General features: G+C 45.4%; 1 protein-coding gene across 7 annotated transcripts in view; it reads left to right on the top strand.

Moving 5' to 3' along the window:
* LOC117218882 (dual specificity calcium/calmodulin-dependent 3',5'-cyclic nucleotide phosphodiesterase 1) overlaps positions 1-26,347 on the top strand; it is a 153,223-nt gene that overhangs the window by 67,728 nt on the left and 59,148 nt on the right. For 3 of the 7 annotated variants that reach the window (XM_033467644.2, XM_033467634.2, XM_033467615.2), the window contains exon 1: positions 10,963-14,357. The exons of 3 other annotated variants lie outside the window; for them this stretch is intronic. In XM_033467644.2, the coding sequence (XP_033323535.1) occupies positions 14,174-14,357 (184 nt within the window). In that variant the 5' untranslated portion in view covers positions 10,963-14,173. Of the gene's footprint in view, positions 1-10,961; positions 14,358-26,347 lie in introns of those variants that run through there. One more of the 7 variants, XM_033467609.2, reaches the window with a different exon arrangement.

Here is a 26,347-nt window from a genome sequence, read left to right as displayed (position 1 = left end):
CCGACCCGGCACGAGGACACCGCTTAATTAGTTCGTTTACGTATCGTTCGCGATTATAGAAACGACACCTCGTTCGTATCGAATAAAAGCGTGCGCGAGTATAACAGTTCGGTCGACCGATTTCGCGTCTAACTAACAAGATCGAGCGAAAAGTACGCTCGGAAACCGCATGCCCGTCGCTTTGTAAAATATAACCGTACCGTTTCTTTCAGATCGTATAAAGCGAATGCTTTGTGAGAATCCATCGCTTCGTGCACAATACAATTTCGTACTATTCTCTATAGTTCGGAACTAAAAATTTCGTTATTCCTACGGGAAAAGCGGATTTTTTTTTTCGTATGCATGGTACATGTAAATGACAATATTGTGACATTTCGATCACCCTTCCATGCTGGCCGATCGAAAACAAAATCGAACGAAAAGAGCGTTGTTTTCGCATTGATCGAAATACGTGTACGGCTTTTCAATGATTTTCAATGGAAAAATCGTAAAACCGGTTAGCGCATCGATAATCCAACGAATAAAATGTCTATAGTTGATACCGCATTCATCGATAAACTCCGCCAAATTTTTTACCCAAGTCCACGAGCGCGTTTAAACGTTTATTACGATATACTTAACGCGGCGATGCGTGGCTTTAAATCGAACTCACAATTTTCAATCAAATAACCGAATACGCGTACACAATGTCGTCGCTCGATGAAAAAACAACACCGCGAACATGAGGTAATTGAGAAATCCCTCGAATAGATCATTTAATCGTCTTTTTGTATTTTCCGACGGATCCGTACTCCAAAGATGTAAAACAACGTAAAGAAATTTTTTTCAATCGACAGTCCCGCGTGCCTCGGGCCGGATTTGTAACTTCCTTTAGTATACGCGAGCAACGCTGCAGCGTAGCCGCATAAAATCTTAATACGAAGGTAGTTCTCGTGTCTCGCGTATCTTTTAGTTTTGAATATTCCTCTCACGGAATTAATCAAATTTTATGCGTCCACTTTTAGGCATTCTCTTTGAAAATGATCAAATGCCGGTACTCGAATGCCTTTGCGAAACGACGGAACACGAGTTTAACGCTAAACCGACCAAGAACTAAATGTAGTTGACGCGTGTTGGCTTCCTAACAAACGGCAAGACCGTGTTTTTCTTTGAATCTTCTCCGATAAAAAACTCTCCGTTATCTCAATAATTGTAAACTGAAAAATGCGACACACCGGCCATTTTGACCGTCGATCGACGTTTCCAGATAACGCGTAATGAATTTTGAAATATTTATTTAATGCGAATAAAAACTAATACGAATCAAACGAGAACACGCTTTATACATATAATATTATACGGTAGAACCTCGATTATCCATCCAGCCCTTGATATCGCAATTTTCCTATAGTTCAAGTACGGTTCACGCGTAATTAGCTCCATTGGATTCAAGGTTAAATATCCTAGGCAATTCGTACGTAAAACGATTTACCGTACGAGTCGACCTACACAAAATCTGGCATTGTAATAAATTGTATCTTAGCCTGGATAATCGGGATATCCGCTATCGTGCATGAAATTTGTTTAACGTTAATAGGAAAAGTATGTATTACGCGTGAACGAAAGGATGCGTGGTCCGATCATAGTTGCTATTCTAACGGAAGAAATCAGCAAAATTATCATTTGAAAAAGACAGACACAGGCTGAATAATTTTCCGAGCGAAACGAACGATTACCTATGGGTCCACATTTTTGCGATCGTTTTTGTGCCGATTTCCTATTTCGAAGCAACGCGTCGTGGAGTTTAGATGAAATTCCCAAGATACTATTCGTATTTCACATTTTTCTTCTCGCGTCGTTACTCGATATTGCTCGTGCGATCAACGTTATTCGTCGAGAGTCTTTTCGTCTGTTATTATATTATATATAAATAATAGAAAGGTGTGTTCGCGGCGGTTCCTGAACACAGCCCTTTCGGTCCTTCGATCCTCTCTCGACGATTACGATACGTTCCGATAAAAAAGTTTCATCCTTTGATCTTGATTTCCATGGTTATCCAGAGGCGTCGAATCGGGCTACGGTGGTCGCGACGCATGTAATTTCTATACGTATATGCGTATCCCGTGCGATCGGACGGTCGACCGATGTTTCTTTAAAATGTAGCTTGTTTCGCGTTGCAACTGCAGAATATATTAACCGTAATAACGCATCCCCCAACAGGCGCGAGGAGCGAATTACATAGTCTGTTTACGCGCTCGTGTATGGGAGTAAATGACAGCCTTCGACCGGCCGCGTTTAATCCGGATCGTTGCGTTACACCTCCGCTTGTTTAACGAGTAAACACGCATTAATCGATGGGTACATAGCGGCTACAATACTTTCCATTAAGCGCGGCTCGTGATAAATGGAGAAACGATGCAGAATTCACGAGCGTATCTTTTACCGCGGGCATGAAAACATTCTCGTCGCCACCGCGTCGTCGGACGGATGTTACATCGCCGCGCCGCGCCGCGCCGCGCAACGAATTACGATCGTTCGCGGTTCGCGGTTTCGAAGCTCCAACGGTGTTGTAACGAGCGGAGAATGGTATTCGCGCCATTCGATAAACACAAATTCCTTTTTCCATTTAACGACCATCCTCTTTTTAATTGTTTCTACCTCGCGTCCAAATACAATGTACGGTGCAGAGTCGGGCAACATTTATCCAGATAACAATTTATCCGAAAAAAAAATTTTATTCGAATCAAAATTCATCGAAATACAAAATTCATGCAAATAATTCGTTATTCGAACGAGAATGCGTTTGCAGAATTTCCTCCGAATATCTACATATTCGCGTACGAGTATTTCAAGATTAATTACTCCATTCGGTTGCCTTCCCGACTAAGAACCATGTTGCCGCTGCTATATACGTATGCTGCTATCGCCCCAAATAATTGCAATTTTTCAAACGAATTTCATCCGAATAAAATTCAGATCGCTTGGCCCGATTACAAAGAAGTTACGTTTCGTTTCAAAAGGTAGACGAATAGATTCTACGCTGACCGTATTTTATATTCGTTAAACCGTTGCCGTCGCTGAATTTTCTGCGGGAGAAAATTACGTTTCTTTTCTTCCTTTTCTTTTTTATAAATAAAGTCGCAGCTTTACAGGCGACATTTCCCCCCGGTTTACAGGAATAATACACGGACTCGTATAATCGAATCTTTTTTTTCTCGGCTCGCACGGAGTTTGCGGAGTTTACTTTTAGACCGTTAGCAAGAAAGAACTTTCCACGCGAATATAATTCGCGCGCGCGACCTGGTCCTTAAAATATTCCGTTTTCCCGGGAGCCTGGCTTCCGCGCGTGTTAAACGGAAAGTAATCCTGTTCAATCTTTGCAAGCTCACCTTCCAATCTCGATTTTAGTCTTCTCTTTCTCGCGGTTACTACAAGGATTATGGTGTTCGTCTCCGGAACCGTTGGTCGAACGATTCATACGCAAAAGTTCAACGTTCGAGCAAATCTTTATCGTTTCCTATTTCATTCGATCGCACATGCTAATCGAAATATTTGTTTTTGCAGGTAATCTCATTTTTCCTTCCGACATATCTGCATCGGCGATCGACGAAAACGTGGTAAGAATCTTACACGTTCCACATGCTCCTGAAACAAGGATTCCATAGTTTGGTTTCGATGCAAATTACAAAATGCGAATTACACGGTACCGAAGAGGTGCACATTAACGCAACGTTCCACATCGATTTATTTAACTTGGATCACATCCGTCTCTCACATTTTTTCTTTCTGTTTCGCGCATGCTTCGATCTACTCTGGCCACGATCGAGTTATAAATTTTTTAACAAGTTCCAAGGGACGCGTTTAATTCGAAGAAAGAACGGATCGCGTCGACGTTATTCCTTCCCCGAGGGAACTCCGTAGCTGTATCGCGGAGCGTTAGCGATCTCATTTTTCTAGACTCCATATTCAAGCCGGATAACTTCTTATCCATCACCTAGGAATTCGCTACCGACATTGCGATAAATCGTTCAGGGAACGTACCGCGCGCGCGCGCGGTGGTTCGCCTCCTTCGAGATTCCTTCCGACGGTTATCTGCTCGAGGATTTCTATGGATCCCATCCAGCTGAAGCAAAAAGTGGCTCAACTTTCTTACGATAATGACGCGGAACGAAGCGACCGCCTTCGAAATATTAGCTGGTCGAACGTGCCTAGAAAAGAGCCGTCCGTCCGGTAAAAGGTCTGTCGAATGTAAATCGTGGACGCGCGCGGGACGTCGTTGAACGGTCATCGGATCGGGAGAAAGTAATCTGGACGCGTACAGTGGAAAATATTCGTCGTTCGACTGCGCGCGGACCGGTGACCGTAACGCGTCGCGACGCGACGCGTCGGTTGCCGAATACGATTCCTGTAACGCGACGTAGCGTAAGCTACGTCTTTGTGGATTTTATTTCGAAGGAAATTAAAACGAATCGAGCAATAACGTTCGATCTGCTTCAACGTTTGCGCGTACAATTCGTATTTCAGTTTCAGAACGAATAAATTTCAATTACCGGTAGACTGCGAACACTCGTTAAAATTCATGTTTTCCTGGAACAACGAACTACGATTTCTTTCCATATAAACGACGTTATTCCGTTGAAGCGAGCAAACTATTTTTACACGAAGATTTACCAAGCTTCCCCGATGGATTCGATGCAGTGGATATTTCATAAAAAAACTGTTGGCATACTCGGTCGCTCGCGACAATGTACACCGCGCTGCCCATACGTATCTAGACGCCTAAAGTCCGTTCAACGAATCGTATCGTCGGCACGAACAAATATCTCGCGATAAATCGAATCCAACTTTCCTTCGTGCGAGACTCGGTAATAGCGAACGTATCGTGGCGTTAAAATATTTCAAGGGCGTAAAAAGCGATGCTCTCTCTCTCTCTCTCTCTCTCTCGACGTAATACTTTCGATGCTTGCCGTTGATCTTGACAAAGAGGAATATCGGCGTCACGGTGTCGTAACGCGGGAACGTTTAACGCGCGTCGGAATATCAAAAAACACGCGTGAAAAGCTTCGAAAAAGTAAAGCGTATCGAATCGGGGTTAAGCGAAGCGAGAAACCCACCGCCGCCGCGCATCACTGTCACGAGCTACTCCAGCGATTTTGCCGCGCGAAAAACTGGCGCATCCTCTTCGCGCATTTCCGGATCTCCTTGACGGCGATGTCCTTCTTGTTCCGGTTCTATAAATACGCTGTCGCAGTCGGATTGGCCATTAGCCGAGGAAAACCGCGCGAACCACGAGTTTGTCCTGCGAGGAGCGAGCCTTCGTGACTAATTTACTACCCTTTCGACCGGACTTTATGGACATTTCAGAATAGAGGTGTGCCCAATATGTTTCACACGGGCGAAGAGGGTAAAGAGGGTAAGAGGAGAGAGAGAGAGAGAGAGAGAGGGAAAGAGGGAAAGAGGGAAAGAGAGACGAACCATAGATACCAACGATAAGATCGGTGGTGAGGCACGACGGAACAAGGGTCTATAGGGATAGACTCTATAATATAGCGCGGTGGAGGTGGAAATCCGTGTCGACGAGGGTTGGAGGGACAGCTCGGTGGATACGATGAGACTCGATAAACCCCTCTCGAACCCGAGGTTTCCGCACGCGTAGCGCTCCCATGTAAAACAGATGTAGCGTATCCGTGTTGCGCGTTTGAATTTGAAATGCTCCCGCCTCGAAGGTAACGCGTACTTCGAGTATTTGAAATATTTGATCGAGATGTTATCAAAACTTCAGGCTACTTCGACATAAATCCTGTAGTCTCTTCTTCGTAAGAAAATAGCCGAAGCAGCTTCGGGCTCGCAACGCGACGATAGAGAGGACAGCTGCTACGACTTTGAGCAGCTTCTTGCGAAAAGTAGGCATTGCGCGAGATCCTTGTAACGAGGTCCCATATATTAGCGCTTTTCAAAAACAAATCTTCGGATACGCGTCGCGTACATCTAAGATTAGATCCGTCGTGAGTTCGATCAACGCCGCTCAACTCTATAAGACAGAAGTTTGCGTATCGTTCAAGCTACTTACGGTAATGTTTCGATCGCTGTCGCGTTTCATCTCAACCACCTGTTAGAACTGGCCGAACTTCGGCTGGATCTTTCTGCCTTTCGCCTTCGGAATAGTCTATGGAATACGTGTATCCCCTCTCGGGACACGCGATCTTTTGTAGTCGATACGTATAACTTCGGAAATATGATGAATGTTAACTTAAAGTTTTGACAACCGAAACGATCGGACCGATAACAAATGACTCGTAACGGAAATATACTTGCCTCGATCGTCCAATCGCCGAGACATTTTTACCTCGAGCCACGAATATTGCACGTTCCAAAAGGTCCGACATTTTTGGGACACCGTGTAGATGGATCGGAACGCAACGATTCGGAGACATTTGGATCGACGTTGGGTTCGGATCGTTGATAGCGACGCGGAAGGAACCGTGTAGCTCGGTAGTTATAACCCGTATTTGACCTAGATCCAATTGACTCTGACGCGTGCATTTATCTATCAGCATCGCCGCATTCCGAACTACGAACCGTGCTCCGTATCGCGAATATATAGCGAAATATATTTGATGCGTTCGCACTGCCGGCTCGCGGACCGTATCACGCGATATCTTTCGCGAGAAATGTAGGATTACGCGCTTGCGCCATGTATAATATTAGGATACATCGAGGCGTTAATCTACATCCGCGACGCAGGATCCGAATTAGGGATACTCGCGTATTCGTCTGTCCGAAAAGTTGCTCCCGATCCTCGCATAACGCACCACCCTCCTCGTTACTTTCGATTATCTTATCAGCAGAAAAAAAATGTATCCTTATCCGATTTACAAGGGATACGTCTATTTTTTATTCCGATCGAAACTAGATTGTCCCGAGTCTGTCGCTGCTTCGTTCGCGATGCATAATTCGCAAAAGCTCGCGCGAACCTGTCGGAGGCACTGGATAAACATATATTAAAAATACATAATCCAATGAATTTGACTTATGCAGGGCCAGGCTATCTGCGCGGGTAGAAAACGTATACATACATACATACGTACATATATATATTTGTTTCTCTTCTTGAGAAACTCGTTGTGAAAATTGAAACTTCCACGACATTCGCACGACACGTTTTTGTTTTTCTTGCATATATATAAATAAACGTGTCGTGCGAATGTCGTGGAAGTTTCAATTTTCACAACGAGTTTCTCAAGAAGAGAAACGATCGAACACGATCGGCACGGCTGACTTTGACGCTATCAAAGTCCAATTTTCTCTCATAAAATTCGTTTGGTTCACAATTGTTGCGCGACGTTGCAGAACGGGCAATCGGTGGACCGTTAGTCCCAATTAAAACCGACACGATCGAAACCGACCAACGATAGCTCCACTCGGAGCAGTGTAAACATTTTGACACGAGGTGATCGAAGCAGAGAACGGTAGTTTAAAAATTACAAATTTGCGCGACACAATGCAACCGCGATATCGATACCGATCGAGCAGCGAGGTCGAGTCCCGAAGGAAAACAAAATAATGCAGAGTATTAAACAGGCGCGAGGCGACGGCGTTTCGAATCGCGACGAACGCTGCAAACATCAAAGGGCATAGAGGAGAAATGCGACGACGGAAATGGCGAGTCGAAGGGCGACCGGGAATTCCCGGAAATGTACGATAATGAGAGAGAGTGTACGTGCACCGAGCAGGAAAAGAGATCCGGTGGAACAGCTTGTCGCAAACATATAATAAGGTGGCCGGGAGAAAAACGGAAAGTCCTCCAATTATTCGTGCGCGACTACGGGTTTTCCGTTTCCGTTCGTTTGGGAATTAAATTTTGCGTTTCGTGGGGCGAGCGTATAGGACGATTGGCCGTTCGTATAATTGAAAAGTTCGCGTATAAATACAGTAATGCTCGCTTAAATTCGAGCGGTTCGGGAATTCGAATTCAAATTCTTCGTAACAGGCTAGAGTTTTTATCTTGACAATTTTCCTCTTGCAGGAAAATATTCGAACGCGAAGATATTTAACGACCCATATCTTCGGATATTCGGTAGTTATCAAGGTTATATTAAAACCAAAATATATCCCTTCCGATAAGAGTGTCCGTTATATTTTAGAAACATGTACAATACGTATAACTCGACTTAACGAAACTCGATGGTATAATATTAATATGTTGAACGATGTCACAGGCATTTTTTGAGTTATACAAATATTCGCACAGAAATACAACGATAACGTTGAACATTGCTATAGGATCGTCCCACCGTGACCGTGTCCCACGCAAACAATTATCGTTTGCCAAAATAAATTCCAGTATAACTAACTAGTTTATCCAAGTAGACTCCGAAGGGCTGGTGTACGAGAAAACACGGGGACAAGGAAAACATACTACCACCCCGCCGTCAACGTATTATTAATAGTTGGCGGGTTCTGTTATATAGCCCACGAGTGCATATGTACGTACGTATGTATGCACGTGTATATGCATGCACGTAGGTACATCGTAGAACATCGATTGGACGAAAATAAAATTGACGCTGCTCTCAAATTCTTCGCAAAATAAAGTGACTTTCGTTAACTCGGGGTTAGAGGGACTCCGCTTCGTTTCGATCGAGGTTAACAACATTCCGTCAAGGTACCGCATTATGTAAAAATACCAAGAATTTGTAAATAAAACACAACTACTTATTTGTTCGCGTTCGAATTTAATTTGTCGTCTTCGAAATGTGCCTGCGAGACATTTTTGGCGAAGGCTTCTCTCTCACGGTATGGTTTCCATCGACTCGAAATTACCGCGGAGCAAAATTCAAGAATCGTCTTGACCGCATAAAGGTGAACAGTTATCTGGATAACTTCTGCTCTGTCGCGATCGTTGCAAAGAATTGTTATTTTGGTTAAAGACTGGCAGTCTCTTTTCAAATATTATATATTCTCTCGGTCGTTGCGGGTGGAAAATTCTTCTCCGATCGAAGCTTCGTTTTCTTCGGAAACGAGTTTGAAAATTTCGCGAGCGCGCACGATATCGATCAGATTCGGCCGACACGTCTGTTCGTGATCTACCGCGGTTCTACCGTTTCTGAATATCAACGAAGGCACGCGAACCCGATGGATCCCAAACTCATTTTTCTCGAAAACGAAACCCTAGCAAGCGTAACAAGAAAACTCTGTCAACCTGTGTGCGTAACAACCTTAACTCTCTAACTATGGGACAACACCGAATCCCAAAGCGTTAACTCGGACATTAAGGGAGATATGCCAGCCTAACGGTTTAAACGATCATATTTCTTTGGAGTTCGAATCAGGCCATCCGCATCATTTGCGACGCGTTCCTATTCCTAATTATTGCTATACTCCGTTGCAACGACTCTTTCGCTTGTCGCGATGGCGGTGGTTGGGGAGGGGGATGGGGCGAAGCAGAGAGGCAACGATTCTATCTTTTGCCACTCTACGTTTCTCCCCGGTACGAACTTCGGGGAAAACAGTTTAAGAAAATCCGAATGTCCGAGAGATCGAAAAGACTAAGCTGGACGATGGAGTCGCTGGAAGAATTTATCCGGTACGATAGGGTCGAAATGACGGAAACAGAATGTACTCGAGGGATATGTAGGCCGTAGGCGGCGAGAACGAGAAGAAAATAGAGGGAAGAATACAATGGATCGTTTAAATGTCCGAACAAGAATAGAGTCTGCAGGATTTTATTTACTTTTTTCAAGAACTTTGCACGGGGTTGACATAACCTCGAACAATCTTGAACGCAACGTTAAGAAGCTGTTTCGCTGTTTTCACTCGATACGAGTTTTCAAGAAAATATACCGCTTGCACCGATACTCGACGATATCGCTGAAATTAGTCGCGTATCGTTGCAACACCATCGGTGGGATCGGAAGTCGATTACTCCAAATAAACGGCTTCCGGACCTAACCTAGTTTCTAATCAGTTTTGCAACAACTAATGATATTCCGTAACAAACTGAATAGCGTTTCGACCACATCGACGGTAAAAACTCGACCGAATACCAAATACCTACGCGATCGGTTCGTCCACGTCGCACGTCGAACGAACCGCAAAACTCCCCAGCCAACACTTAATCGTCCTTGTCAACACATTCGCAAATTTACTTCGAGGCATTTCCGTTGCCACGATCACGCCCACGAAACGATACAACCGCTGGATCTGCCTCGAACTAATCCTCTTCGAAAGTACAAACTACAGGAAATATAAATTAATTTTTGTCGACAAATATATTAAAAACAACCGCCCCGAAACTTTAATACAATGTAATTATATACTTTGTTTTTGGTTAATAGTTATATTATTTATTCTTCGACGTTCGTTACCCTAGAAAATAATATTGGACTTTGATTCGTAGTTCAGCACTAGTTTTTTTAGCAACGATTCATTCGATTGGATCGATCGGTTGATTTTCGAGGTGCGTCGAACTTTCGAAAGCAAAATGGCGCTAAATTCTTCGATCCGGACCACTGCTAGCCGGAAGGCCGATCATCCTCGTCGGAGCGCAAGGAAAGTGTCCCAGATGCTTACCCGATGGGGACTCTGCCGGTCCACGAGGGTAGAGGAACACGGCGACCGAAGAGGGACCCGACCGGGCGAAGCAGAATAAACCAAGGGGGGAACCGATCTCACACGGAACGAACACCGGAGAGGGAACGAGCGAAAGGATACCGTAAGAGAGACGAATGAGGGGACGCGATGAAAACGAGAGAAAGGGAGAGAGAGAGAGAGAGAGAGAGAGTGCGAGAGGAAGTGCGCGATGGAAGGAGGGAGGGAGAGGGAGAGAAAGAATGATGATCCACTGTCAGGACGGTGGACGGAGAACGAAAGAGTGAGAGGGCGACGCGGCGGGTAGGCAGGAGGGTTTCGAGCGGAGAGGAGAATGAGAGGAGGAAGCTCGGAGAGAGGTGGAGGTTCCAAATGGTTCAGTTGTAGCGGTACCGCGGCTCAGGTCGCACGCGTGTCTCCGTTTTTCGTGTGGTTCGCATGGTTCGCGTGTCGCTATTCAAGCACTCCCATTATAAAATACTCTCTTTCTCTCTCTCTCTCTCTCTCTCTCGCTTCGCCGTCACCTAAACCACGCACTGCCCCCTCAACCGCTGCCTGCAGCTTCTACGAGCACGAAACACCGCGGCCGAAGGTCCGACCAAACACGCGGTTCTTCTACTAGCGCGACGCGCCGCGTTTCCGAACCGGGCACCCCAAGGTTTGGTTCACCGTGGTTTCCTTGGTTCCGAACGCGATGCAGAATTCACCCGAAACCAGCGGTTCATCCGAGACGAGTTAGGCCCTTGGCGCGTTTCAGCGACGGATACTTTTGGATACGTTTCGCAAGAACCGGCCCTCTGCAACGCCTCTCCGTCATCTTTCGGGCAGCGAGAGACTGGTCGACGGATATAGTCCCACGATTATTAGATATACGCGATGCTCGGCGTTCTCAGCGAGTGAATCGAATACTGGGAATACCGGGAAAGGTGACAGTGTCACGGCGGAAGGGTAGCTTCGATCGAAACGCAAATAGCGCCGTCGAAGAGGAAGTACGACGATCCGCGGCGAGATATTAATAAACATCGATAAAATGACGGGACGCGCTTGATCCTCCGAGGAACTGCGGATATCGCCGCGTTGTTGTACATCGACGGCCGAATCGGTGAAACAGAGAGACGGAGAGACGGAGAGACGGTGATACGCGAAGAAACGGAGCGGGGATCGACGAGCGAGCGTTCGAGGCCTCGATGATCAACGGATATCGCGGAAGAATCGATCGACGAACGATAACGCGGCTGTGGTGCGCGTGCCGCCGGCTTCGCGATAGAGTGCCGGCGCGCCGGTGCACGAGCGGGCAAACTGAATTTAACGTTATGGTAACGCGAATCGATCGCGGAATGTACCTGCCGCGCTACGTCCATCGTGGCTTTCCGTGACCGTGCACACGTACGTAACGACTATCGTAAACGCTCCGCGGAAGAAGGTGATCGAACCATCGGATAAAATCTGGTCCGGCCCGGTTACGGGGATACCCGCGCGAAACTATCCCGCGAATTTCATTGCTCGTGGTCCGTTCACGCCGAGGAAGGAAGGAACGACCCTCGGGGCTCGTTCGCGCGGAATTTCCCGTGCGTGCTTTTCGCCGGTCGGCCGTGGCGATCCACCGTGTCGCGATCGACGATCTCGTTTGCCCCTTCGAAGACGGCCGAGCAAAGGAAATGAAGAGCGCCGGCTGTGCCCGTGGCCGCGTCGTTTGCATCGAGCCGAGCCCCGACGATACCAGCGTCGAACACGTGCCAACTCGTCGACGCCCGTTCGGCGTCGATCAATCGACGGAAAGAGTCGCCGGAGCGTAGAGCGCACCGAAACAACCAGCCCTTTTTCGTTGTCAGCGTCGACTCGTCGTTGCGGCAGAAATTTCTCGAAGACGATGGACGACCAAAATATTCCGAGCACGCCGCGCGGTCTTTCGAACTAATTTCGCGGCCATACGTGACACACGCGAAGAACGGCGCGCCGTTCCTCGTTCGCCGATCGTCGTAGTAATCGGCGCGAAGAGGTCGGTGATCGCGGCAGAAATTTTACGGAAGCCTTATCGGCTAATACCGCAGTCTCGAGTGCGCAGAGATAGAGGGAAGAAGGAAAGAAGGGAACAACGAGTCCCCGATCTATTTGCTCGGGTGGTTCGAGCCACCGATGTATTTATAACCACCTATCGGCAGCCTTTCGTTTCCGCGAAAGGTGATTAAACGTGGAATCCCCGTGCCAGCGGTGACGAGAACGTCTGCCGGAACGGTTGGAAATCCACAGGTCGGTAGATTAGGGATCAACGAACTCGCGGGACGCGACAGAATCTTCCGGCGAGGTCGAGCCGAGCAAACGAAACGCGATCGAACCGCGTCGAGGCGATGAAAATTCATTCGAGGGATCGTTGGCTGAACTGTCGCGAAAGAACATCGCGATTCGAGAGGCTCTCTCTCTCTCTCTCTCTGTTCGCCGCGTTCCCTGGTGCGCAACGCTGATTGGAACGCGCGAAAGAATTGGCCGAGCTAAACCCGGTCCGAACGGAGGATATTTTCTTGAATCGATCTTGGCGATTCGAGACCGTTAACTGGGAATCTCGGCATGCTCGAAAGCGATTCCCGCGGATAAACAAGTTCACCGAGTAACGCTTGTCGCTGCAGTCGATCGAAGCTAGAATGTGCTTAGAAGTTGGTATTACGAGACAAACTCGTTTCGAATGTAATCGGTTGCACGGAACACAACGATGGGCCGTTGCTGCGACGAACGAGTTTCGCTTTGCTGCTTTCGTCGTGAAATTTAAGGGAGTCGGTCGACTCCGGCAAATCGCATAATTCCTTCGAACCGAGGGGACACGCCTCGACGACGTCGAAGCGTACCACGAGGAGCCTTCTCCGGGCTTTCGGGCGCGTCGAACGAATTACCGTACGCGCAGCTCGAAGCAAGAGCAAAGGAGGAAAGGGAGAATGGGAGACGCTCCGTCGAATACACGCGCATAAACATTGCGATCGTGTCGCGATCAAAATCCGTAGGATCCGCCTTCGTCCACGGCCGGCTAATCCTTCGTCGGGGAAACAACTTGAGATCGCTCGCAATTTAGTCGGCCGAACGAAACGGACGATAGACGGACGGACGCGATTACGCTAAGATCGCTATTTATCCGTGTACGCGTGTACGTTCGTTCGTCGAGCCATTGCTGCCGGCTCGAGAATCGAGAATCGAGAATCGAGAATCGAGAATCGAGAATCGAGAATCGGGAGATCGAGACGGTGGACGACGTTTCGAGGTGTCGTCGTATCGAGACGCGAGAGACCCGTTCGTCGATCCGATCGCGAGAACTTGCCGATCTCGGAGGCTGGCGTCGCGCGAAAGAAAGATGACGGCAGGGCCAGCAGCGAGGATAAACGGTACGAAACGCTCGAGAATCGAGCACCCCGTCGAATGACTGTGCGGGTGGTGCCGAAGGCGGACGATAACGAGCGTCGGATCCGCGATGCCTGCGATAAAGACGATCGCGACAGTGTTTCGGGAATCGTCGCGTGGATAAGTAGACACGGACTGGCTTGGGAATGGTGCGGAAGTAGGTTTCCTTTCTTCCTGCTTTTGCCGGAGAAGTGGCGTACAAGTGGCGCAGAAGAGAACGATGATGTCTAGACAAAGCAAAGACCCCGTGCAGAAGTGCCACTCGGACCCAGGTGCTGTAAGTACCGCCGGTACTCCTTGCAGCCCTGGTAAGCGAATTTCCCGCAGACTTGTACCAGGCATTCCGAGCTCCTCCAACACACGCAAGTGTGTTCTCACCTTGGACGGCTATAGCTACGTGATCGGTGAGTACCGAACCACGATAAGGGGGTTGGACTCCGATCGGACAATCTGCTGCGGAAGGTGGTGGGGATCGAACGAATAGCGGAGATGCCTAGCGAGTCGAGAGACTTCTTATATTCCGCCCTCGCGACGTTCCGACGACGCGACGCGACGCGACGCGACGCGACGACGCGACGAGGCGCGTGCAAAGTATTATCGTTCTTGCATCGCTCGACTCCATCGAGTCGACCGTCTCTTCTCTTCTCTTCTCTTCCTGCTCTTTTTTCGCTTGCTATTCGTCGACCGATTCGGCAGGAGCCTCCGTATTCGAGCCTCGGTATTCCGATCGAAATTACGCGACGGTAGCTTTGAACTTCCATCGAACGCAACTCTCCTTTTTAAGACTTCCTTTATCATGCTCAACGTCGTCTCACGCTCGCGGATTGGAACTCGACGATCCAAGTTCGAATAATAATCTTGTCGAGAGAGAGAGAGAGAGAGACACATAACATTAAAAGCATCGAGCGTCGAGCGAATGGCTTTTCGCGTCTTATACCGTGTCCCAATGGAACAGCGACAAAATTGTTGTCGTCGATTCGTACGTTCCCTCGTCCGTCTTCTTAACGCGATCGGACCGTCTCGCTGTGCGACGGACGAGCAATCCAAGGCGAACGAAATCCATTTCGGCGACTCTCAGGGAATCTGCTAATTGTTATCTCAGACATTTCGATATACGACACCGGAAAACCAGGGTGTTCTACCACCTTGAGTTCAGGTCATAAATTCGTTTAAGAGTAGGACACAAATTTCCCAGAGTGTCGAACGCTCTGGCATCGAGGCGAAACTCGAGTACGAAATCTATTCCCACGGATCTTCCGGCGATACAGTTTATACGTATAACAGTTTCATTTATACGCGTGTCATCGCGTCTCCACCGTCTCCACCGTCTTCGCCATTTTCGTCATTCGCCATTCGCCAATCGCCCTGTGCGAGTCAAAAATCTGTCGAATAACTTTATTCATTGTAAAATACAAAATCTTAACCAAGTCATTTTGCTCCGTCAGGGAGTACCAATGTTATATCGGTCACGTGTTAACAACGTTGTCTTTCGATCGTAAAATGTTTAGTATCTTTATGCCAGTGCAAATGGATTTCCCATTGTTGAAACGAGGTCGACATCGAAGTGTCGTAATAATATTTGAAACTGTACTTTTATGGACCCCTAGTGCTGCTCCTGATTTTTTATACTAGGAGAAATAAATTTTATAGTGTAATAAAAGATGGTGTTCGGTACTTCGAAGGGTAAGGAGTTGTGAAATGAATTTTTCATACGATAAGATGGTGATCCAGACAACGATGGGAAAGTTGAAATAGCGTCTTTAAATGTTCCGCGCTCCTCAAAAGAGAATTATTATTTTTTAATATTTCCAACGATGCATCGCTTATTCGTTGCTACGATCGCATCGTTAAAAAAAGCTTACAATTTTAGGAAAAACAAGTTCGAATATTCCAAGTTGTTAGAATTTTGTAACAACGTTTCGTTCTAGCGCCAAGCTTGTATAACGAGCTATCGAACATACATACATGTATGTATATGGAAATATTATAACATCGCCGTTCGATCGATATTTTAAGGTTGCGTGCCTAAAATTTTCAAAAAAATTAGTAAGATGTACGAACGTCGAAGTTGTTCGAAGGAATTCATCGTTCGCAACGCGATGGAACGGTGAAACGAGTGTCCTGACATTGCACATTTGGTTTTTTAATTTTTTTCAAACATTTAGTCCGCTCGATGTCACAGAACCGTCGCGTACGATCTAATTCGTATATCATTTTAATAATTAATCGCAATTCTGTTTCATTCGAAAACAATTGCGCCGTTGGAATTCAACCTTAATCGTATTCTTTTCCTTAATAAACTCGTCGACCTATTTTTCCACAGTTTCCTTGTTTTCAGAGTTTCTTCCTTACACTTTTCTCCGCGATTCTTTCTTGGAACACTCGTAGACGTCTTTTTCTATAATTTCTCCGTTTTCAAAGTTTCCTCTTCGTTCTTTTTCAGCAAATCGAGCACATGGTTCCGCGATGATAAAACCACCGTCCTCTGGTCGAAGCGGTATAATATTTTTTTTACACGTTCAACGTACCACGATTGCAGCGAACCTTGCGCGACTCGACACCTTTTCGTTTATATTTCATAGAAAAAAAATCAAAAAAGGGATACGTAACTCGCGGGCAAAACGTATCTCCAAGAGATTGTACGTACGCTCGCCGAGTCGAACGAAATTACATTTCTTAGGAAGAAACGAGAACGACGCGACACGCGTATATCTGCTTATTTTAAACGATGCCCAACACGACCGGAAGCGATAAGAAACAAGTCCGAGTATCCGTATTTGGAAATCCAAACGTTGAGAGGATAATATAAATGAAATCGAGATCGCGGCACAAAAAACGGAACGGAGGTAGTTTTACGCGCATCGACCAAACGAGAGTAGAATAAAATATTTATGTTCAAAGGATATCCGGTACCGCGATGAAATATAGTTTGAATTTTTATCAAGCTTCCGAATACCAGTGGCCAATTTTTCTGCTATTTCGTATCGCTGCTAATATCGCTTAAATATCCATCGAAATAACCTACAGCTACGAAACGTTCTATCCGAAAGACCCGTCGCCATAAATCGTCGGTAGATAAAACGAACTTTAAACAAAAATTTCGCCTCGTTTGTCTCGTTTGTAGAAGCAAAAAATGTCTTAAAAAAAGAAGGATCGACCTTTCTCTTGCTTTTTCATCGAGCATTCTACGATGTGATTCCTTTGCTTCCCCTTCCACAATTATCTCTCCGCAGCCCCGTGCAACTTCGCGAAGTCGCGTATTAATATAGAATTAATGTTATACAGGCAAAATATATGCCGATTACTCGAGCAAAACACGGTGCACCGATCGCGAGATTTTTGAAAATACCTTCTTAACAATTTGAAAATGATGCGAATGAATTTTAAATTATTCGTGGCATTTATCGAACGTATCGCTCAACGAGGTTATTCAGTCTTAATATGTGTGAAAAGTATGCACATTGTACACGAATATGTATTTATGCGTACAAGTATGCGGAGAGTGGAGATTCCACACTTTGAAGCGATGTTTCCACGATATCGATACGACCATTTTCGTCGGAGTTGTAACCATTAGAACTTTGACACCATTTTTCGGGTTCGCGGATGCGGTCCCCTAACTTTCTGCGAGCCGTGCACCCCGTATACAGGCTGTTGAAAGAGGTATCCAAAACACGAAGGACTTGCAACGCTATTCTCCGACAGCAGTCAAAATTATCGTATCCACGTAGACTCTGAAATTAACTTTTTCTCTGTAAAATCAATTTCTACTATTAAGCTATTCAGCAAAGTCTACGAAGTGCGGAAATTCGATGCATCGCTGAGAGAACTATTCGGAGATAATACATCTATGTATATAAAAGAGTAATTATATGATGAAACGTAAACTTTACTGTATCGCTTCCACGAGCGAAAAGCGAGGACCCCTTTTTAATTTTCAGTAGCTTGTAATTTTCGAAAGGGGTGCAGCCGGTGTTTGTACGAGACAATTTGAACGAGTAGATGACCAAGAGCAACGCGCCAACGATAAGCCAGACCACGCTTACCAAGAGCAGACCTTCGCGGTGGGGTAATTTGTGTGCGAGGCGCGAGACATTATTGCGAACGCGGTTCTACTCGATCGGACACCTCTTCCCCGCGAGTCTCGCCCTCTTATCCTCACGGATCCCACTCTTTTATGGCTTTGGCTCTTGCGCCGCGTACCTCGAAGACAATTCTCCCTCGCGCAGCCTCCACTTCGACACGCCGAGTCTAACACCCCTTGGCTTATCATAACTCGCAGAATCTGACAGCTTTTATATCGGGAAAGCATACTATAAACTTGACACATGTCGAGTGCGCTGTCTAATGTGACGCGCTGGCGATTTATACGCGGTCGTATTTTGCCAGAACTACGCTAATGGATCAATTTATAAGATATCCCAAACACAAGAAATATAGTGGTACATCCTATCCCATTACTTCTCTCTCTCTCTCTCTCTCTCTCTCTCACACACACACACACACACACACACACACACACACACACACACACACACACCCTCAATGTTAAATCAACTTAACATTTTTCCGGAAAATCTATTGTTTTCGAGACATTTTTCTTTATTTTTTCGCCAAGGTGATTATAACCTGCGAAAGGTTTAATCTGTAGTGCAAAACCTGTGAATTGAATTTTATTACAAATAATTACAAATATATCAATTTCAAAGCTTGTAAAAGGATTAATTTGTTATCCAACCATGTTCTCGAAGGAACTGGCCACGGATCGGGAAAGGCGATGCCTTTTGGTAAGAGGACTATGATCGACCGCTCGGCACTTACCACAGAACCTTCGTCCTAAAATTCCTAAAGCTTTTCTATCAGATAATAAAGGACACGTAGAATATTTTTAAAAATGAAACGTCCCAGTTTCTGGGAGACTCGCGTATTCTCTTTGCGACCAGCACATTGGAGAGCAACACAGGTTCGTTGTTACGCTTTTAACTCGTTTAGAGTTCATTTACATTGAACTTTGTTCGAAGCAAATCTATTTAAGACCTATCGACGCGACGCGCGACGTAACACCGCGCGACTCGCGTAACTCACGGTCCATTGCCCGACGATCCCGAGGATTGCTTGTGCTGGTTAACCAAAGAAAGAAACTAACGATAGGAAATCGTCGTGTTCGCGTCTCGCGTGCAACAGCGTAGCACTGTGTCAGAAGAAAAACTCAATTCTTTTTCCGTCGAGTTTCGTAAGACTTTTAAACGGGAAGAAGATCTTTGAACACGACTACGAAACGGTTCTACGCAATTCGTTCGTCGTTACGTAACATTTTAATAATTAGCGACGTCGCGTTGTTTAAGAAGCAAGCAAGTTCGTTACAGGTAACTGTTTCCGTTGCTGCGAAGCGTATCTCGGTTTAATTACAGGATTCGTTAACATCTTATCGTCGAATCTGAAACACAGCTTGGTAGCGTGCGCTTCGCTCTTATTTTCAATTAAATCGTACCAACGCGAAAGCGTTGTTCCGTTCGAAATAGTCTTTGTTCGGCAAATACCGTTTCGGAACGGAAAAGGGTGGCGAATTAAAATCGAAACTTCCGGTACAGACAGATTTTTCGGTTCGGCCGAGATCTTCCTCGATTAAACTTCTAGAGGCACGGTATTCTTGACGCGCATCGTGCGATTTTCATCGTATCGTCGAAGCTAGATGCACGAAACTTGGACGTTAAAGCGTTTACACGCTCGTCGAAGACTTCGCCGACGGAACATTTCAAGTTTCGGACTTCTAATATCAGTTCCATTTGAACCTTTTGCGCCGAAGAACTCGCAAACTAAATAAAAACAAACAATTGCAACAATCGTTAAAAAAAAAGAAAAGAAAAGAACTACGAACGTTGAATACCAAATTTCGATAATTATTTAGAAACAGATGCTACCTGTTTTCCTCTTCGATCTCTACGATCTCTATTTATTTAATGGGATATTCTAGCGCGAATCTTTGAAAAGCTCGATATTTTCTTTTACACTTTCTTAAAGAATACGGATTTCAAAATACGTCTACGGATAACGCCTTACGTCCGAATTCTTAAGATTACGCGGTCGATCGCGCGCGTGCGATCAACGAGATCGACCACTTTGCGAAAACATTTTCCATCGATTCAACCCGAAAGCTCGACCAAGTCTCTTCTCGAGAAAGACGTCGATTACCATTTTCAACGAAACAAGTTCGCGCAACTTGTTCTCTCGTTAGAGACCCTTAAAGAACGCTCGAGCAAATGTCAAGTTTTATCGTCGATCGAAACACCGATATCCCAGAAACTGCTCGGAATAGCAACGGGTTCAGCTTTCGTGGTTAGCGGAGGCGTCCAACAGTGTTCGTACTCCGTCGACGAAAGGAGAAGGAAAAGTTGTAAAAGGAATGCTAATAATTGTCAATCGATAGATTCGATTCTTTCAGAATTTATTCTACGCGACATAAATCCGACCAGTTTTATAAACGCGATCGTTCTAACGTAAAATAATCCGATTTACGCAATGTTCGTACTCATTTTAATCGGGCAAATCGCAGGGAAGAACAGATCGTGCAACGAGAAAGGGGAAACAGCTTGCGCGACGAAAGCGAGCGAGTTCGGCGAGTTTTTATTATTTATAAAGAAATTGTCGTCACTTTTAAATTTGTATTTCCGTTTCTCATCGTCTTTATCGTCGCGTCAACTTTACAGAAAATTCCATGAATCCGGTATCAAATGATCGAAAGAATTTTTGTTGTATTTTAAGAACTTTCGCCTTCTACGCGTTGAATTTTAACAAATAAATCATTAATCGAGCTTAAACAAAGAAAATCTAACATGTCCTATTTCTCCCGTCCGTTTATATTTCGGTTCCCGTGGTTACATATTTCGGTTTGCTTCGGGCCAATACATATCGTCTCTTCCTTTGCCGTCCGATATTAGGTATAAGAAATCCAGTTAGCGCAGCCTTACAAAAGGATTTCCCGCGACAAAGTGGAACACCTGTGCGCGCGCGATACCCGTGCGGATAGAATACCATTGAATTTCCAAGGGACATTATCGAAATGACCGAAGTCGGTTTCTCGTCCGGCTAGAAATATACGGAGTACATATTTCGAAGATGCGAAACCTATTTCCGCGACGAACCCACGATTCGATGGACTAGGAATCGACCGCGGAGACCGAATATACCGTGTACGTTCGACGCAACATCGTACCAACTTCCCATTCGTGCAAACTAGAGAGTATCCGACTACAGGTGGCCACTCTTTTACGAGGCAATAAATGTCGAGGCAAGATGAAACATCGACGAAATCGTGCTTTTGATTTTGTCCTCGAGGTACGAGCACTTTGTCGACCACACGTTACATATATGTACTACAAAAATCACGTGCACGCATACGTATAAATCGTAGCTGATCGAAGAATCCAGACGTAACTTTTGCTCGGTTGTTTACTCGCGGTCGATATCATGTATCCTATTTAATTTTTATAATATATATATATATATATATATATATATATATATATATATATATATATATATAATTTTTAATATACGATTCTATATCGGTTAGATACATTGTAGCATACATATGTATGTAGATAGGTATTTTTGAGTGGTTCGCGAAGCATAAAGTTTACAAGCTGACGCGCGCTAACAGCGTTGCAAAAGTTACGAAGGGAAACAATTTATAATTCATCGCAAAGCCCTCCGCTAAATCATAAAAGAGTATCAGGATTTACTGGCACGCGTATCGAGGTTCGTCGAAAAGAAAAAAATGAAAATCACGATTTCTCGCGTTTTACAATACGCACGGACGATACTAAAATTCGAATTAAACAGTAATTTTCAACAGCAGTTTCGAACGAATATGTCTACCAGATAATAAAAAAGAATACGGTTGCTTTTTTTTACACACGAAAGAGAGAGATTCAAGTTTCAATTCCTGTTGTTCGTTGGAAGCGTTTATTTGGTTTATTCGGTCAGCACCATTTCGATTGTACGCTTCGGCATTAAACGATCGCCGTTGGTACAGCGCGCTTGTGTTTTTGTTCGATCTGCTTCGTAATACCTTTCAGTCTTTCGCACGAATTCACAGACTTAATGGTTTGAAAAATCATGACGTAAATCCACGTATCGAGGTACGTATGTATCGAGCCGAGCTAGGTTTTTAGCGTACACCGTTAACGCACGCGTCTCTTTGGTAATAGGAAGATTTCGTTAACATTTATTCCGGTACAAGGTTTTTTCTCCTGTTACCACCTTCGACGTGGTCGGTATTCCGTGTCATCCTTAACAAGGAATGCCATACATTTTGATCGTTCGTCGATGCTATTCGCTAATATTATATGTGTGTATACCAGCGGACGGTAATCGGGACATCTAACCTGATAGGTTTCTGTCACGGACTACCACATTATGCTAAAAGTTTACACGGAAGACAGCGGTGTTATTTTTCTATCGTGTTTATCGTACTATAAACCGTTGTCCACGCGGTGCTGCTCGCGTATCGTTCTATTAATTTTCTCGTGGACGTTTCAAGGCCACTGCTCAATTTACTAAACAACGACTGCGGACGTTGGATTAAATTAGAGGTACGTACTGCTTGCTGCCCGCGACCCCGTTGTCTTAACCCCAGACCAGATCGTCGAATTCAATTTAGGGAGTTGATGCACTCGACTGAAACTATTCCGGCACGAATGTAGAGACCGTTGGTCCACGGTGTACGTATTATTTTGTTCGAGTTCGGTTGTGGCCCGAGAGCAGAAGATATTTTGTTACAGGAAAATTCTGTATACGTACACCAAAATCGATTCCCTTTACATTTCAAATGAAAATGACAGAAATAACGAATAACCGAACGTTGGAAAGACAGTTGAGAAAAAAAAAACATATCGATATACGAGAGAGAAACGGGAATATCGAATAATTTTTAAGTTTTAATCTTTTAGGTTAGATTTGTGTCATCGACCACACAACCGCTATCGTATTTCAAAATATGCGACTAGAGAGGAAGCCGTTGTGAAATTTTCAAACAAAAGGAATCTACCACCTAACAGCTGTGCACACAAGCTATCTAAACGCGATCCCTTGGCAAAGTGTAGTAGGATGGAAAAGTGTTTGGAATGAAAATGTTTTGAAAATCCTGGAGTTCCGATAATGTTTGTCGCAAGAATATGGTTTCCATTACCGTAAGTACACGTGATTCGATCAATTATCTCGCACGTATCGTTTCTCAAATTCTAGCATTCGCATAATATCAAACAAGAAGGTGCAAATTATTTGAAAACAGTTTCACGCTTCGAGCTTATACGTATACATATATTGTATCGTAACGTTACAGTATATCGTTGCTTGATAATCGATACTCTTTCTTTCGAACGAGTACACGCTGTTTTTATCCGATTTTCCACCGAATTAATAAACGAGTAACAGACAAATAAATTGGTTAAGCATATCGTTTAACTTGCTATTCCAAGCTCGGATGAACGAGTTGAGAAATGAATATTAAAAAAAAAGAGAAGAAAAAAGAAAAAGAATTTGTCCGTTATTCAAAAAACTCGTTTAGCCATTCTCTAGCAACAGACGGTCCCTTCAACGATGCGAAACGATCGAAGTCGTTTGGTCGAATGTTAAAAAAATTTAACACCTCGTTTCAACGGGGTGCACGAATACTTTTTTAAAGGTACGTATTCCGTAAAGGCACGACGAGCTTCGGTCTTCTCGTTTCCGTCTCGAACGTTCCAACGTTTGCTCCACGAGAGTCCAAGGGCGCCAATCAATTAGTCGCGCGAAGATATTAGGTTCGAGATTAAATTGGAAATTCCATGTATCCATGATTGAACGACACTCCGGAGCATGGACGCGCGCGAGCGCCCTATCGTTTCATTTCCTGGCAACGCGACAAACGCGATATCGGCATAGGCCTCTCTGTCCGAAAACCTGTTCAACGACAATTTCAGGAATCTGATATCGATTCGCAAACGTTTCGCATAGTTCGTTACGAATATACGGTAACGCTAATAAATTTAAGTCGACGAATTTTCATTTCGGTTAGACGCGTATCGTATCAGCGTTACTTATTCGTTCGGTTGGTTTCACTTTGGAACGAACAAAAGCATATTTCACTTTCCCGATCTGTAACATATGGCTGCGACATTTGAGAGAACGGGACACGATTGTTTTTTTTTTTTCTTTTCTTTTTTTGTCTCTGGCCCGACGATACCCAACGTGGTTCATCGCGTTAGCTTACAACGAACCGTTTAGCGAGAAGCGCGTTACAAGACCGTTCCTTATTTTAGCATAGAAATATCGAAATCCGCGTGCAGCGGCACTCGTTTTAAACAAGATTCGCAACTACGGCGCGCTTCAACGATCGGCGCAGATTATATTTTCTATCGATTGGTATCGTTGCGGGGGATACTGCGGTAGAAGTTTCGATAAACTCGATCGGCTCCAAGTTCGATTCGACCGGATTAGTAAATACGCAAGTCGAAAAGAGATCGCGGTCCCCTTGAACGATCGAACGATCGGTCCCATTCGAATCGGTCGGTCCGATTCGAGCCAATCGGTTCAATTGAATTTTCTGATTGAAGAGGCGCTCGAACTCGTTCCGCTCGGACAGTCGAACGCGCGACATATGTCACTCCTTATTCCCAAACCACGAAGCGACCGCGCAACATCGATCGCTCGTAAATGAATTTAATCTTTTATTTAGAAATATTCAAAAAAAGAAGTGGAATATTCGCAACCAACGAGAACGCGGCGTGGACGAAGAAATAAAGCGACATCGCAAAAGAATCAACGGTATTTGTTAATTATTCGACGAGGACTGAAAGGGAGAAGCGGTAATTACATTTAACTCGAGAGGAGTGGTAGACCTATATATGGTCTACGGTACGTATAGAGCGCTCACCTCCGGATCCGGATTTTACCGGTATAATATTCTAGGGGGGTTAGATTTAATAACAACGTTTATTCGCGCGCGCGCGCGCGCGCGCTGAACATCGTCTGCTCGAGCCGCATTTTCACTATTTCATTTCACCTCGTTCGCTTACTAATTCATTTAATACGTATTTCCTGCATTTCCTCCGCATTGCATTATTCGATACATTTTTACTTTTTTTCGAATCTTTTCATATTTCTTTAACTTTTTATTTTCTATTACGACGAGCGTCGACGCGACCGGTTCGGATTTATTTTAATCGAATCGTATCGATGCAGAGCCATCGCGTTGTTGGGAAATGCGCGTTCCAACGATTCTGCTCATCGGTTCGCTCGGACATACTATTCTATCATAATTGTACCGACGATAACTTCATCCTGCAATTTTCGTCCATCGAATCGTTCGCTCGGAAATGCTTCGAATCCTACGCATGCTAATCGCATGTTTCGCGTCTGGCAACACACACGGGGGAAGCCTTTTAAAATTTTCTATCCGAGACACTCGGGGTACAGCCACTACGACAAGCGATCTTTCTTACGTTATCGTATCAAATTGGACAGACGCGAGACGAAATGGGCGCACCTATCGACCGGGCAACGAACATTTTTAGAAACTTTTCAGGAACGATAAACTACTCTAATATTCGCTGGGTAGACCGCATCTCGAGCATCGTTGTATCGTTGCGTTCGTCCGTTTTCCACCGTCCCTGCCATTGCGTAGTAGTACGGTGGTAGTACGTAAAGTTCAAATTCGTACCGTCGAAGTCGTCTCAGGGATGATTCCGACTCCGAGGGGACGCGATATCGGATCGAGATCGATAGGAGGGTGCTACGTATCCCTAAGCAGGATACGCGTGGCGTGGCGTGCCGAGCCGAGGGTAGTACCGGGGGTGGAGGATGATGCCTCGCTTCCGGACGATCGAGCCGCCGAAGATCGATTTTCACTGTTGCGTAGGTCGCGGTAAAGACTGGTCGCGGAGTGCGTGCAAAGCTTTTGGGCAAGCGAAATTAGCCGAGGCAGAATCGAACGAGAAGCGTCGTGAAACACGGTCTAGGGGACACCTTTCGAGGAGATCGGAAGGACGGAACACCCTTACGGCCAGGGGCCGACGATTCGCGAGATCCAGGGAAATCGTGGTTCTGCTGCTGGTGAGTTCTATCGAGCACTCTTCTTTTTAACGTAATTTCGGTGGCTCGGTCCGCGATCTTCGGCCGTCGCGAATCCAGGGAATCGGTATCGTAAGACGATCGCGGATTATCGTGATCGAATTGTATCGCAGCGGGGCCAGGACATCGGGCCCGGATCGATTCTGGCGCGTGTAGGAAATCGCCGCTAGCGCGAGCGACGCGCGGGAAGACCGAAAATCCGCACACGGGTCAAATAATCCAAGTGGAGAAGCAAAGATCTGCTCGCAATTGTAGCAAACTCGACTCCGACTCGATGTCGGTC

This window comes from Megalopta genalis, chromosome 6 (genome assembly GCF_051020955.1).
Source record: "Megalopta genalis isolate 19385.01 chromosome 6, iyMegGena1_principal, whole genome shotgun sequence".
Classification (NCBI taxonomy): Eukaryota; Metazoa; Arthropoda; class Insecta; order Hymenoptera; family Halictidae; genus Megalopta; species Megalopta genalis.
This window is presented reverse-complemented; position numbering and strand designations above follow the sequence as displayed.